Consider the following 16,452-nt stretch of genomic DNA (forward strand, 5'->3'; position numbering starts at 1 on the left):
CGCTTTCAATGGTTTTATTCAAATCTGTTTATGGTTCCCAGAAAAGAAGGGAAAGTGCATCCAATTCTGGACCTCAATGCTCTGAATTGCTTTGTGCAGGTACAGAGGTTTCTAATGGATTCCATTCGCACGGTAGTGGTGTTCCTATACCAAGGGGACTTTTTGGCCGATGCTCCTTGGAGACTTCCTCTCACGGAAGATCTGTTGTCTCAAGGGCCGATCATCTATCCTGCTTTAGTCGCTGGCTTTAACGGCGTAGCTGTTGAAAGTCAGGTATTGAAGGATAGGGGTCTTTCTGATTTAGTGATTCCTGCACTGTTGAAAACTAGAAAATCAACCTCCAGGAAGATTTATCATCGTACGTGGAAATTGTACATCCCATGGTGTGAATTGATTAAAGTGCATCCACGCTGCTTTTCAGTGGCTAGGATATTCGCTTTCCTCCAAAGAGGGGTTGAGCAGCGGTTGGCCTTGGATACTATTAAAGTCCATGTGTCGGCTTTGGCTGTGTTTTTTCAACACCCTTTAGCTACGCATTTTTTGATTCGCACTTTAATCCAGGGAGTTTGTCATGTGGCTCCTCGGATACGGTCCCCGTTACCTCCGTGGGATCTTAACTTGGTACTGTCTGTCCTTCAAAAACCTCCTTTTGAAAACTTAGGAAGATTCCTTTACTTACTGTCACAGAAGGTAGCCTTTTTGGTGGCTATTACCTCTGAGTTTCTGAATTGGCGGCGCTGTCCTACGGTTCTCCTTCTCTGGTGATCCACAGAGATTAAGTGGTACTTCGACCAAATCAGTCGTTTCTTCCTAAGGTGGTTTCTTATTTCCATCAAATGAAGACATTGTGCTGCCTTCGCTCTGTCCTTAGCCCAAGCATCCCAAGGAAAATGCCTTGCATTCTTTGCCTGTGGATCGGGCAACTAGGGTTTGCCTGGCGGTTACTGAGTCTTTAAGGAAATCAGACTCTCCTTTTGTCCTCACGGAAGGACCCCGAAAGGGATTGGCTGCATCTGCTTCGACTATATCCAGATAGATCAGGCAGACGGTGGTACAGGCGTATTCACTTAAGGGTCAGGTTCCACCTTTCCCTGTGAAGGCGGATTCTGCTAGGGTGCTGAGTGCCTCTTGGGCCTTTCGCCATCAGGCGTCGGTAATACAAGTTTGCAAGGCGACAACTCGGTCGTCTGTGCACACGTTCACTAAATTCTACAAAGTAGATGTGTTGGCATCCTCGGATGTTTCTTTTGGCCACAAGGTTTTTACAAGGCTGCTGTTTTAAAAGAGCATTTTTTTCTCTGAGGGTGTGTGTTGTTTCTAGGTGAGCTCCAATTGTTCTTAGTTGAGCTCTATATTACCTGGTTGGCTAAGTTTAGCCTTTGGGGAATTACGTTCTTTCTCTGCATTGTTTCACCCCTAATGCAAATACTGCTTTGGGACGTCCCAATGGTTAAGAAGAATATGGCGCTGCGTTTGTCAATGAACGATAGAAAAAAATAGATTTTTGAATTACTGTAAAATCCTTTTTCTCTGATGTTTGACAGACACAGCACCCGCTCCTCTATTTCTGAGTGGGTTGGGTTTTTTTTACTTCTGACACTGCTTGCAACAAAACTGAATCCTATAGCAAAGTAAGTTGGTGTATGCTTTTAGGGACTGCCCCATAGGTCACGGTAAAGTGTTTTTTTTTTTTTTTTTTTTTTTTTTTTCTTTCTTGAGACCCTAGTCATTCCCATCTGTATGTGAGGAGAGCCCACTAGCTGAATCATAGTCAGCCTTTGATTTGGAAGATTTGAAGTCCTGAGCTACTAGTTACTCACCCCTAGCTGCCCCATCACTAATTCTGCCCTAAACAAACTCTCGTAAATTTTCTCATGAAATTATACTGTTAAAGGTTTTATGCAAAATTAAGTTGCAAAAAAAAATATTAACGAGAATAACTTTAACAATATTACCATAAAGCATATTTAATTGATCTGACTGTGATGAATAAAATAAGGATAAAATATGATCAGCACTATAGACACTGCACACATCATTACTGCCTTGTTAAGTAAATATGCGTTGCATACAGACTACAGGGTTGAGAGGTGCACCATGTACCGAATGCAGGGTTTAGAGGTGCGCTATGTACTGAGTGTAAGGCTGAGGGATGTGCTGTGTAATCCCAAGTTCTCCTTCTCCAATACAGAGCTCACCCCCCCCCCTTTCCCCCATTCTAGTACAGAGCTCCTTTCCCCACACATCCTCTGAATGAATGAGGGTGCTACAACTTGCCACCCCTGCCAGCAACCAGCTTGGATAAGAAGAGCCTCTGCCGTGGAGCTGGCAGGATTTTTTTCTCCTGCTCCACTTCCTTGCAAGACACCTTTATGTGGCTGCACAGAGTGCACTGGGTCAGTGACTCAAACCCCACCTGAGCTGAGCGAGCTGGACCTGACCCATGCCTCCCCCTGCTGAGCCAAAACACTCGCCCTCCACTTATTTCTACTCGCTTTAATGTGAGCAGGTGAGTGAAAAGTTTTGGGGGCTGCCATAGATAATGCTCCTTCCTTTATAGTCCCTACTGGAAAAAAGTTGGAAGCGGTTTCCTGTTTTGCTCTTGTCATTGCACTATTTTCCCAGTCTTTTGTTGTTTGTCCTAAATAGCTGAAGACCGATACACGTACTGAGAGTCAGACAGTTTAACCGCAACTAGCCAACTTTCAGTACATGTGTACTGCTGTCTTAACAGAAGCTGGTCTAACGTTCATGCTGGAAAACCACCTTTTCGATCAGATCAGCACTTGCAGCTATCAGCACTGATCACGGTTTGTTTTTCAAAATCTCCTTTCAATTAAAATTATTGGAAAAGAAACAAAGTACTAAGTTGTACAAATGAATATCAAACAACGATGTTACAATGCGGATTTACAAAGCCATCCTATTCTCATCATACCACTACTATACAATATTAAAGTGACTGTTTATGGCTATCTCCAGCTAGAGGTGTAAAATGGAGACGTGCAAAAAGCACAAAATGCAATGGTTGAGGTTGTCCAATCGCAATAGGTATTGTAATAATTTTGCATGTACAGCAATTCAGGACTTTCATGCATATATACTCTAAAAAATGCTTCTCTTGTACTAAACAAAAATTGCTAGTGCTAAAGAGAGGTTCACCCTGTTTCCATGCATAAACTAGAAGTAGCCCTGTAGCCCACATCAAAGCATTCATAAGAAGTCAAATTAGAAGATGGAGAAAAAGGTGGAAGAAAAGAAGAGAGCGAGGAAGAGAGATTTCCTCACAAACGCCACTCTCCAAGCCACTGACCCCCCAATACAACCCCTAACAGGGACTCAAGGTATCTAATCCAGGGGTTCCAGACCCTTTTCAATCCAGGGGTTCCAGACCCTTTTCAAAGCGATGTTAATGGTCAAGAAGGCTGCTAGCCAAATTTTCATTAATCGTGATCCAGGAGGTTTTGTTTTTAACCAACGCTAGATTGATCACAAGAGTTTTCCCATGCTCGCGCTATTGTAGTTTTGGCTGCCAAAAAAATAAAAAAGGCGAGAGTCCCGAAATGTTAAGGTAATTCGCTCCATGGATCAGAAAATAATGCAGTCGTAACGTTTTTTGGAATATTTAACCCTGTCGCAGAGTATACCAAATTAAATATTCATGTCCAAAACTGTTGTACTTTTGGGCATGTCCACCAAATATGGAACATATTTCCTCCTGGCCACTCCCTCTGAAACATAGGGGCGATACATCCAAGAACATTTTTGGCTGACCACGTTGGTATGAGATACCATCAAGACCATTCCTTTTTATAATTCTCCTCCATCAGGGACGTGTTGAGAATTTCCTTGTGCACCATAGTAGACCACTGGAACCAAACCTCCTCATCTATAGTCAGTCTGTCCCCCCCAAGCTGGTTAGTAAGCATTTAGAACCCTGGTCTGCGACAGAGTATACAGCTCTGAAATACTGCTACGCAAACCTTATTTTCATAGACGGTCCTAGTGGTGATATCCACCTGATCCTGGCACACTGTGTGTCTTAAGTAATGAGTGATCTGACAAACGCGAAATATCTCCATGATCACTGTTTGTTTTTTTATTTTCATTCAACCTGATCATGTATACCCAGCTTTAATAAGGACCTGGCAGCTGCTAATGTTGATTCTTAAGTTCTTGATTATGTTAACTAGATGTCCATCACATAGAATGTTATGTATGATGCAGCATTGGAAGCTATCCAAGTTATGTCTTGTCACCCTTTCTTCTATCCAGATCCACAAGGTGATCTGGTTTTGGTGCTGGCTGGCAGATTATCCATGTAAAGCAGCCTTTTACAACTAACCCATGTGGAAGTCCGTCTCTTTGCTGGACAAATTCAGTAAAAAGGCAAAGATGGAGGGTAAGAGTATTTGCTTACCCCAGCTATGCAAATAGAAGCTCTATCCTGCATTAAATCATTCCTTTAGTCATCCCAGATTTGCACCCACCAGTTCCATCAGAGCTGAGGGAACACATGATAGCTTTTGGGGAGATGTAGGAAGAATGCGTGGGTGCGAGAAGTAGTATGTGTTCTGTGTCTTAACATCAGATGGACAACTTTTAGCCATTCAGGGAATGTTGAACCAGGGGATTCTGTTCCTCTAACCAAGTTTTTTTTTTTTTTTTTCTTTATTTTTTTTAAAATCTCTTCGCACCCAATGAAGGCATTCTTCCTATTTTGGACTTAAAATCACAAACTCCTTTTTGTTAAACTTTTTCTATGGAATCCGTTCAGGCCATTATTGTCTCTCTATTGCGAAGACTTATTGACTTCCAAAAAGATTGTGCATTTATATGTTCCCATTTTTTCAAGTCCTCAGCAATTCTTTGTTTTACTATAGGAGACAAAAGTTTTCATTGTTTGCTCTTGCCTTCAGTCTTGCTTCAGTTCTGAGTCACCAAGGTCCTCGCTCTACTTTTGATTCTTCTTTAAAATGTGGGCCTTGAAGGACTTTAGATGGATTCTGAGCTTCAAGTAGTTACCTCCTATTTCTGTGACATGGTTTGGAGTACTTGGGCTTTTTCCTGGATATATTTTAAGCCCAGGGTCTTCCTTCCCCAAGAGAAGTTTGACACTCCCTGCAAAAGGCAATGTTTTCTCTATTCCACTCAATAAATTTGCAACTGCACCTCCTTGCAGAGTGGGACATGTCCAGCCTATTTGGACAAGATGATCTATTGCATCCTCAAACCAAGATGTCTGTCATAATGGCTTAATTTTCAATTTCCCAATTTGTCCAGCTATCTCCTACTGTGTCTGCCTTTCGGCAGTTTTTAAAAACTCCTCTCTCCAGGGAAGCCTATCCTGCCTCCACCAAATAAACTGTACTTTAAAGGAGAAGTACAGCCAAAGTTCGTGGCTCACAGGAGTGGCGAACAAACTAATTTTCAGTAGACAGCGGGCTGAAGTCGCAGAGCTGGGCCAGGCTCGGGCAAGATCGTGACAGGAGTTGGGATCTTCCCACATGCTTATGGCTAAGCCTGTTATCCATTGAGTGTCTGAGCCAGTTGCTCTTGCTCCTTCACAGTCCAACGCTCAAGTAAGCATGGGGGACAGAGCAGAGAGCTGCTGACTGACAGTCATCAGCCCTCTGCTCTGGGAGCTGTGACAACCGAGTGATCAGCGGTGTTCGCTCGGTTCTCAGTTTTAGAAGCGCCAGGGGACAGATACAGCATCGGATCAATGCTGCATCCAGCTAGGTAAGTATGATCCTGGAAAAAAACATTACCCCATACTTCTCTTTTAATTTCTCCATCAGCTCATTCCTCACAGTTAATACCTTTTTTGTATCACTTTACCCTCCCTTTTTAGATTATAAGCTCTTACAGGTTGGGTCTTGTGATCCCTCTTAAAAGGGAATGTATTGTAATGTAATCTTACTGTCTTCCTCATTTTTTATTATTTTGTAAAGCATAGTGAAAACTATAGGAATTATACATCATGTGTTAAAATAATAAAAATAATAGTTTTTATTGCGGTGGGTTAACATTTTTTTTCCATTTTGTTCTTCAGACAGCAGAATCAAGAGAAATTTTCCATTTTCATTATACCACATGGCCAGATTTTGGTGTTCCAGAGTCTCCAGCCTCATTTCTAAACTTCCTGATTGAAGTCCGGAACTCTGGTTCCTTGGATCCTAGTTATGGGCCCTCCGTTGTACACTGCAGTGCAGGAATTGGGCGTTCTGGGACCTTTTCTTTGGTTGATACCTGTCTTGTACTGGTAAGCTTTGTCTATGTGGTATTGTTATACTTGTGTAGCACCCTCCTAGGTAGGTGCTAGGAAAAAACATCTATTGCTCCTTCAGGGGAGCCTGATCTGTTAGGTTACCTGTTGCATGTCTCCAGGTGTAATTCACTGGGTCTGAGGGAGTGTCCCCACTGTATCCAATGAGGGAGCTTGTTGGACAGTGGAGGAAACCCAGCCAGTGACACATTTGCTTTTATGGGAGTCCCAGTGGGAGGGCAATCTTGCAATGCATCCTGGGATTGCTCATAAAAGCGGAGTGGACATGTGACAGGGGGTCTTTTGTGGGAAGCAGAGTCCCAGGAGGAGGCAGATGGCTGGTTTCTCCTCCTGCTGTGTAGTGATCTTAGGCAGTCGGCCTAGTGATCCTGGTGTGGAGCTGAGCTGCAGAGGATCCAGTGTAGCTGACAGTGGAGTTGCTGGCAGAGTCTCTCAGGGAAAACAGTGTCCGTGAGTACTCATGGACTTGCCAAAGGGTCGGCCCAGGAAAGGGACCACTCCAGTGAAGTCAGGGGATCAAGGAGCTAGCTAACATAGACAGAATTATAGTAAAGGTGGTGCCGTGTAGAACCCTGAAGAATAGGGATAAATGGGGTGCCTAGTTGGGCCCTGAAGAGCGATTCACAGAGTAATACAAGTCCAGTAAAATTCTTCTTCACTGCTAGTAAGGTGAAGCAGCGGCCTTGCCGCACTCAGTTATATCTAAACGTCCCAGCAAATTGTGCATAGTTTATTCAAGTTGGAGTATCCCACTCATCCCTTTTCCTATCCAAGTTCTCAAATAAAACTACAAAAAAAAAACAAAAAAAAAAAAAAAAAACCCTAGACTGTTTCTTTACATTTTAGTAGGGGTATAAGAAAATCTAAATGACTGAATAAATTATTTCTGCAAGATGATGAAGCTGTCATATCGTACATCACGGGACACAGAGCAGATAATGACTATCTGGGTTATACGCTACCTTTAGGTAAATGGACACCGGCAACCAATAGAGAGTAAAGTTCCTCCAATATAACCCCTCCCAAACAGGAAGAACCTCATTTTTTTCGCCTGTGTCTTGAAGGTGGTGTCATGGCTGTTAAAGCGCTTCAAAATCTCAGTGTCCCAGTAATTTGGCGTTCTATCGGATCTATTCAAATGGCTAAGCGCTAAAAGAATGGTAACCGAGCCTCGTCTAGAGAAGATCCAAGGTTTTTTCTATAAAGTGACCCATTTGGGCACTGGACCCTAGTAATGAAACCCTGGTATTTATTATCCCAAGGAGTTTTCAGCAGGGTGCTCTACAGGTCCATGGGAGTGGATACCATTAAAAAAAAGGGGACCCGGTATTTGAAGGTCGGATTGACCAAACACGCCGCGATGAGTGAAGATTGAGTGCAAGCGGGGTAGATTCCCCCCCCCCCCTCTCATGTACCCGGGCCCAGCAAGGATACAGCAGGGCTTCCCTGCTCTAAAAACCTTGCAGTGCCTCTGGTTTACAGCCAGATTGGGCATAAAACATTTAAGGAGTTAGCTATGGGTAACTTGGAAGGGGAGCAGGCTGAAGATGGTGCCTTTTCTGAAGACTCAGATTCTGAGGTACCGTTTGTGGCGTCTCATTCTGAGGATACTAATCCAGTCCTTTACTGAAATGGTGCAGACGGGGTTTAAATTACCTCCCCTGGAGGTATCCGAGGCCCTTTTTTCCTCTGGGGGATCTTTGCGTTCTCAACAGAGTTGCCAGGCTTTTCCCTTACACCCTCTACTAGAGCAGTTGATGTATGAGGATTGGGATCACCCTGACAGGTTGTTTATGCCTCCAAAGAGATTTTCTTGCTATATCCAATGGAGGAGAAATTCAAAAGGAAATGTGTTATGCCATCTGTTGAGGCTGCTATTTCTGCTGTGAATAAAAAGGGGTTTCAGGTGATCTGTCAATGTTTGGGTACCCCCGACGTAGATTTATTGGAATCCAGGTTCAACAAGAAGCTGAACAATTTTGTTTCCAGAACCAAGGATCCGATCCGATCGCTATCGGAACAGATGCCTTAGTGACCCCTTGGTCACATTTCAGCCTGATGTATGCATTTCCTCCGTCCAACTTCTACCACAGTTGTTGAGCAGAATTCAGGTGGAAGGGAAGCCGGTGATCCTGGTGGCTCCTGCGTGGCCCAGGCAGAGGTTGTGAGGTTTGCCGTGGGGGAGCCATGGTTGCTTCCATGTTGACCAGATCTGCTCTCCCAAGGTCCTATATTGCATCCTGCTTTATGGTCGCTGAATTTGATGGCCTGGCTATTGAAACCAGAATCTTGAAGAATCAGGGGATCTCGGGTTCGGTTTTGGCTACATTGATAATCCCAGGAAACCCTCTAAGTGAATCTATTTGAGAGTTTTGAAATCCTATATCTCTTGGTGTGAATCCAAGAAATGGCATCCTCGTAAGTATGTCATTGGTAGAATTCTTGCTTTTCTTTCAGGTAGTGGTGCTCTTAATATTGGCATTAGGGACCATTAAAGGTCAAGTCCCAGCCTTGTCGTTTTTTTATTCCAGAGACCTTTAGCAACGCACTCATTAGTGCGGACATTTATGCAAGGTGTGATTTGCATAGTTCCGCCAATTAAGCCACCTCTGTGTCCTTTGGACATTAATCTTGTACTCTCGGTGCTGCAGAGGCAGCCCTTTGAACCCATCAGGCAGATTCCCTTGGTATTATTGGTAAGTAAATAGTTTTTTTCTCTATCGTTCGACAGACGCAGCTCCATCTAGTCAGAGACTATAGGGTTATGCTCCTCCTATCAGGAATGGGCACTAGGCAGGAAAAAAGCTTATTTCACACTCATGGGGGCTGTCCCTGCAGGCATAACCCCACACATCCTGCTATCATCAAACAGTTTGTTTCTGCCTAGTTTAAGGAATAGGATATTTATTTTATACAGGGAGTGCGTCATATGGCTCCTCCGAGAAGGTCTCCGCTACCTCCGTGGGACCTCAATCTGTTATTATCTGTTCTTCAAAAGCCTCCTTTTGAGATAATTCGGAATATTTCCCTGCTTTCGTTGTCCGAGAGGGTTGCCTTCTTGGTGGACGATCACTTCCGATTGTGAACTGGCGGTGTTGTCCTGCAGCTCGCCTTATCCGGTGATACACAGGGATAAAGTGGTACTTCGACCTAATCAGTCGTTCATTCCTAAGGTTGTTTCTGATTTTCATCTGAATGAGGACACTGTGTTGCCTTCACTCTGCCCTTAGCCCAAACATTCTAAGGAATTTGCGTTGCACTCTTTGGATGTGGTTCGGGCGATCAGGGTCTCGGGGTCTATCTGGAGACCACTGAGTCTTTTAGGAAATCAGACGCTTTTATCCTTACCGAAGGATCTCTTAAGGGATTGGCTGCTTCTGCGGCAACCATATCCAGATGGATCAGGCAGACGGTAGTTCATGTCTATTCACTGAAGGGTCAGGTTCCTCCTTTCTCAGCGAAGGCGCTTTCTAAGAGTCGGTGCTGCAAATTTGCAAGGTGGCAACTTGGTCGTCTGTGCCTGCGTTTACAAATTCTACAAAGTAGATGTGTTGGCATCTGGGGATGCATCCTTTGGCCGCAAAATTTTGCAGGCTGCGGTTTAAAGAACTTGTTTTTTTTTTTTTTTTTTTTTTCTCTTTGAGAGTGTATTGTGTTTTCAGGTGAGCTCCAGTTGTTCCTGGTTGAGCTCCATGTTACCTGGTTGGCTAAGTTTTACTCTTAGTGGAGTTACGTTTTTCGTTTGCATTGTCTTTCCACCCCTCATGAATATACTGCTTTGGGACATCCCTATAGTCTCTGACTAGATGGAGCTGGGTCTGTCGACTGAAAGATAGAGAAAGCTGGAGTTTTCTAAGAACTTACCAGAAAATCCTTTCTCTGAAGTCCAACAGATGCAGCACCTCTGCCCCTCTACTTCTGAGTGATTGGGGTTTTTCTATTCTAAACACTGCTTGCAACTAAACTGTTTGGTTGCTCTAACCCTCGGCCAGGAGGGTCTCGGAGTTACCGGCTCTTTCCTGTAGAGAGACATTTTTGATCCTTCATTAGTATGAAGTGGTCTTTCGGCCTCCTCCATCCTTTTTGCCTGAAGTAGTATCAAGGTTTCACCTAAACCAGGATATTGTTATGCCTTCCTTTTTTTCCAAATCCCCAGACTCCAGAGGAAAGATTATTGCATTCACTGGATGTGGTTCGTGCAGTTAGTCTATTTTAAGTTCTCTGCACTAATCCGTAGTACCAATGCTTTTTTTGTTGCCAGAAGGGCATAGGAAAGTCCAAGCAGCAAATACTTCCATTATCTCTAGGTGGATTTGTGAAGTGGTTATTCAAGCTTATGGCTTAAAGGGTAAGGTTCTGCCTTTTTAAATTAAAAGCGCATTCTACCTGGAAGGTGAGTGCTTCTTGGGCAGTGCATCATCTAGTATCTGTGGCTCAGAAACCTGTTACTTGGTCTTCAGTTCATACATTCACAAGGTTTTTTCAAGTGGATGTTGGAGCCCAATAAGGGGCTCAGTTTGGTATTAGCGTTTTGCAAGCAGCACTTTAAGTTCCAAGTGTTCTTTGCCCAGGGGCAATTATGGGATTCTGTGTCCCCTCCCCTTAAGGGCATTGCTTTAGGACATCCCAGATAGTCAGTCAGTCATTATTACCTGCTCTGTGTTCCGTGATGTACTCCAAGAAAAGGATTTTACAGGTAAGCTGTAGAAAAAAAAAAATCCTATTTTTAATAGAATTTTGTAAATTGCTAAAAAAATAAAAAAAAATAAACAAAAAAAAAATCTAAAAATCAATATTTGGTGTGACTACTATTTTGGCTTTACCCCAGCATCAATTCTTACACTTGCACAAAGTCAAGGATTTTGTAGGTTTTGAGTCAAGTGGATGAATAACCAGTTATGCCAAGCAAGTGCTTGGTGCTAATTATTATCAATTTCATATGTAGGCTGATATCTTCATTAACAAACAGAAACGGCAGTATAGGAGGCTTAAAACTGGATGCGAAACAGCCAAACTCTGTTACTAAGGTGTAGTTGTGGAAGACTGTTTCATGTCTTTAGTTTCATGAGCACACAAGGTAGTTATACTGCATAAGCAATGTCATTCCCAGGCAGATTTCAAAGCAGACTTGGGGCTTCAAGATGTGGTGTTCAAGCTCTTTTGAAGAAGCACATTAAAGCGGGCAAAGTTTGGGACCATAGATGGTGGCCGGCCAAGGAAACTTAATGCAGCAGACGGAAGACACCTCGTGCTTACTTACCTTAGACTAGTGTAAACCAGTGGGACTGAGGTACACCCATTTACGGTCTGTCCAAGGAGGTCTGGCCAGAAGTGGTCTTCAGGGAAGAATGGGAAAGAGTGGTCACACCAAATATTGATTTGATTTGGATTTTTCTTCTGTTCATTTCCTTTTTTTTTTTTTTTTATTGATAAAAATATACAGTTAACTCCTTTTTATAAAAGCTTCCTTAACCACTTTACCACCGGAGGATTTTGCTGTCTTACGTTCAGGCCACTTTTTGCGATTTGGCGCTGTGCGACTTTAACTGACAATTGCGCGGTCGTGCGACACCGTACCCAAACAAAATTTACGTCCTTTTTTTCCCACAAACCGAGCTTTCTTTTGGTGGTATTTAATCACCTGTGTGATTTTTACTTTTTGCGCTATAAACAAAAAAAGAGCGTTTATTTTGAAAAAATAACAATATTTTTTAACATTTTTTATATGAAATTCCCCCCCAAAAAAAATGTAAAATTTTTTAAAATTTTTGGCCAATTTGTTTTCTGCTACCTATGTTTTGTAAAAAAAATCACAATAAGCGTATTTTGATTGGTTTGCGCAAAAGTTATTGCGTTTACTAACTAAGGGAAAGATTTCTGTCATTTTTGGTGTTTTTTTTTTTTTTAACGCGTAATGGTGGCGAGCTGCGATTTATTATTTTTTTTTTTTTTTTTCGGGACTGCGACATGCGGCGGACAGATCGGACCCTTGACTGCCATTTTTTGACACTTTTGGGGGTACCAGTGACCTTTCTACAGTAATCAGTGCTATAAATATGCACTGTTACTGTAAAAATGTCACTGGCAGGGAAGGGGTTAACTTTATTGGAGAGGGAGGGGTTAATGTATGCCTGGTGCTTACTAACGTGTGTGGGGGGAGGTGACTGAGTGACACAGGGACAGATCGCATGTTCAGCTATGCTGAACACTGCAATCTGTCACTCCTTGTCACTTAGGAGATCCGCCCGCTCTGTTTACACAAGCGGGCGGATCTCCAAACTCGATTCCCCGGTGATCGGGGAAGAGCGGTGGCGATCGCCGCCGCTCCTCCCCTGGCCCGACTCCCGCTGTGACTGAAAACAGCGGGAGTGCGCCTCCTGCGGCGTGCGAGCGCTGCCTACAGGGGGAGGAGTCCAGCGACGTAGGTCTACGTCGCTGGATGGAATCGAGCCACTTTGCCGCAGTACAGTCAACGTGACTGGTCGGCAAATGGTTAATATACAGTATTTTTTCACACCCACCCAGACAGTGGTGAAGGCGTATTCTCAAGGGCAAGGTTCCGCCTTTCCCTGTCACTGCTCACTCTACGCGGGCGTTGAGTTCCTCCTGGGCCTTCTGCCATCAAGCGTCGGTGCTGCAGGTTTGTAAGGCGGCCACTTGGTCATCAGTACACACATTCACCAAATTTTACAGAGTGGATGTGCTGGCATCTGCTGATGCGTCCTTTGGCCTGCAAGGTTTTGCAGGCCACCATGTAATTTGAGCCAAAGTTGTTACTTGTTGGGATCCATGTTTTATTGTTGGCTATGTTAGCCATGGGAATTGCATTCCTTTTGGGTTTGTCCTTTTTTTTTTTTTTTTTTTTTTTTTTGCTACCCCTCAGTGGTTACTGCTTTTGGACGTCCTATCAGTCTATGATTAAAGCAGCTTTGTCCGTCGGTGGAAAGAGAGAATGGGATTTTTGTACTTACCTTAGAGTCCACTGACGGACGTAGCTCCCACCCCTCTGTTTTTCTGAGGGTTTTTGGTTATTCTCCACTGCTTGCAACTAAACTGGAAATGCAGCCCTGAGGTCGAGGGTAATAGCCTGGGGGTACCGCCTCCTGGGCGTGTCAAAGCCTAAAGCCTTTGGCTCTGCCTGGTTAAACCGATTAGGCACAAATTTAACCCTTTAATCGCTCTAGATGTTAACCCCTTCCCAGTCCGTGTCATTAGTACAGTGATCGTGTATATTTTTAGCACTGATCATTGTATTAGTTTAGTATCACTTGTTCCCACAAAGTGTCAGTATTGCAGACAATCTGACAATATCACAGTGCCGATAGGAGTCGCCGATCACTGCCATTAATTAATAAAAACAAAAAAATCCACTCTGCATTCGGGGGCCCCATGCGCTGCAAGGGTTAAATGCTTGTTCTGCCAAGGGGTTAAAGTACAGTGTGTTATACTTTATTACACCACGGCTCCAGTGCTCTCCTCCTCTTCCCGAACCTCCACTTGTATCACATAAAATATAAATATAATTATATATAGAGGAGGCTGGAGTGTAACAGGGACAAGTTGCAGCCTGCATTGTTGGCTGTCAGGAACCACTTGCAGCACTAGAGGTACCATGATAGAGTGCAGAATAAAAAGGTTTTGCCTTTTAATTCTACTTTATATCCAACTTCAGGAGTTTAAAAAAAAAAAAAAAAAATCTACTGCAAGGGTTAAATGCCTGTTTAGAGCCCATTCACACTAGCGCAACTTGTGAGGCGACTTGTGTCGCCCCAGGTCGCTTGACATAACAAAAGCAATGTTAATCAATCAGTGCCGTCTTAATTGGCACTACTGAAGTCGCTCCGACTTCAGAAAAGGGTCCTGTACTACTTTGAGGCGACCTGTGATCCGACTGTCCCATATACTTCAATGGGAGTCGCCTCCTTATCTTAATTGAAGCGACTTGTTATCAGACTTTCCATGAAGAAGAAAGAGATTAGCCAGGCATTCCCCACATTGCAGCCATGCCTGTGTGTGTGTGTGTGTGTGTGTGTGTGTGTGTATGTATATGGGCACTGATTCGTGGCACTGGTGGGCAATGAGGAAATGAGTAAAAAAAAAACAGAAAAGGGGAATTGGGTCACAACACATCACATTCTGATTGGCCAAACACAAAGTCGTCTGTCATATAAGACGCGCAAAATAATTCACAAGTCGTGCTGAAGTCGCGGTAAAGTCACGGTAAAATCGCTGTAAAAAGTCGCTCCGACATGGGGCGACTTATGGTCGCGGTAGTGTGAACCAGCTCTTAGTCCAGGGGTGTTTAAATCGGGTGTAAATACTTTTTTTTTTTTTTTTTTTTTTTTTTTCTTTCCGTTTTTGATACAGTAAAGGGGGTTGGGTAGGGAGTAGTAACGTTTGTCTTTTTTTCTTTTTTGTCATCTGTATCTCAATGGGGAGATTTCCCTTCACTTTGTGTCCCATACTTAAAACATTAAATTAATGGAAATCCCTGGTTGTCACCATTCGCAGATTTTTCCTTTTTATTACTGTTTTGAGGACAACATATTTGGCATTTTCATTTACTTTTGCTTCGTTGATAACCGTAAACAGGACAAATGGAGAGGGTGAATCTCCCTAATGGGGGCACAGACAACAATAAAAAGCTGACTCGTTTTAATTCCTCTCCACTCTGTTCAACACAAAAAAAAAGTTTTTCCTTTTAGTTATACCTTACTTTTGACATTTATTCCGGTTGGAAGGCCTGCCTTGGTCCCTCACATGGCACCATCGCACTTTCCCCACTTCCCTTCCCCCACTTCTGTGTTTGTTTGTCCTTTTCTTTGGAGTTTGTCACTGCACTGTCACCTTTTTTCTTTATTTGCACAGACTGGAGTGTGTGGGTCTTCGGGCCCAGCCTTAAGTCTTGGGAGGGGGTGGATATGGCCTTTTGGCTTAGTTCGCCCTCTCCTATGGGGTCTCCCTTCGGGGGAGCCCCACTTAGTACTCGGTGGGGGCTGTTTCGGCAGTCCCCCTGAAGAACGGGGTCTGTCTGGTTTCGGCCAGACAGACCATGAGTACCTTATGTCCCTGTCAGGAGCCTTGCGCCCCGGGGGATTGAGGTTTCGGGTCCTACCTCTTCGGAGGGAAGACCATACGTTGTCGCACACCCTGTGCTTTTTTGTGTTACTCACTTTGTGTGTGTGCACTTTTTTATGCACCGGGTGGAGTCTTTTGAGTGTGTTGCACATGCTACGGGCTTTAAAAAAAACAAGAAAAAACCTTACTTTTGACATGTATAATATTCATTAAAGTAATGGTTACCTAACTTTTTAATGTTGAATTAATTTTTTTAAATGCAGTGGTTACCATTAATTTTCCTCTGTGGTTTTGTTTATTTAAATACTGTAATTGATGCTGAATATTTGTCAGTAAAATTGTTTGGAATACAAGAAGACTGCAATAAAGAAACAATGATGCAAGAAGGCTTAACAATTTTTTATTTTTTGTTAAAAAAAAAAAAATACAGAAATGGTAAGGGTAGCCTCCCTAATCTATTTATAATTAAAAAAAAAAAAAAAAAAAAAACATTGTGGCTTGGATATTTTTTAAGTTGATCCCATTTATTTCTGACAAACTCTAAAGATTTTGGTATACCCTTTAATATAAAGGTGGTCTGTTGTGTTTTAGTATGCAAACATCTTCAAGCACATCCTGTAAGTGTATGTATGGGTTTCCATAAATGTGACCATATTAAAATTTACTTTTTTTTTTTTTCATCAGATTGAAAAAAGGAAAGATCCATCCACTGTGGACATTAAACAAGTGCTTTTGGATATGAGGCAATACCGAATGGGGCTAATTCAGACACCTGGTCAACTGAGATTTTCCTATATGGCTGTAATAGAGGGAACAAAAATGATAATGGGAAATTCAAGCCAACAGGTGTGTACGTAATTTTTTATTGTAAAAATAAAATGCAGTACTTTTTTAAATATACAAAAGTCATTCAAAGGGATTCACTTAAATCCAAGAAGGGCATCCCGGGTGTATATCGAGAGTTCTTCTATAAGTTGTAAAAGGATCTTCCACCAACACCACAGCACACTAGGCCTCTTACCCTCAGAAATGTACCACTAAGTTATCATTGGTCTAACAGTGCTTAATCCTCCACCTGGTATGAT

The 16,452-nt window shown here is 43.0% G+C and overlaps 1 protein-coding gene across 1 annotated transcript in view; it reads left to right on the forward strand.

The window, feature by feature from the left end:
- PTPN2 (protein tyrosine phosphatase non-receptor type 2) overlaps window positions 1-16,452 on the forward strand; it is a 148,875-nt gene that overhangs the window by 100,014 nt on the left and 32,409 nt on the right. The window contains exons 6-7 of the mRNA XM_082258979.1: window positions 6,056-6,265; window positions 16,052-16,213. Of these exons, the coding sequence (XP_082115105.1) occupies window positions 6,056-6,265; window positions 16,052-16,213 (372 nt within the window). The remainder of the gene's footprint in view (window positions 1-6,055; window positions 6,266-16,051; window positions 16,214-16,452) is intronic.

This window comes from Pelophylax lessonae, assembly GCF_965119305.1.
Source record: "Pelophylax lessonae genome assembly, chromosome: 5".
Classification (NCBI taxonomy): domain Eukaryota; kingdom Metazoa; phylum Chordata; class Amphibia; order Anura; family Ranidae; genus Pelophylax; species Pelophylax lessonae.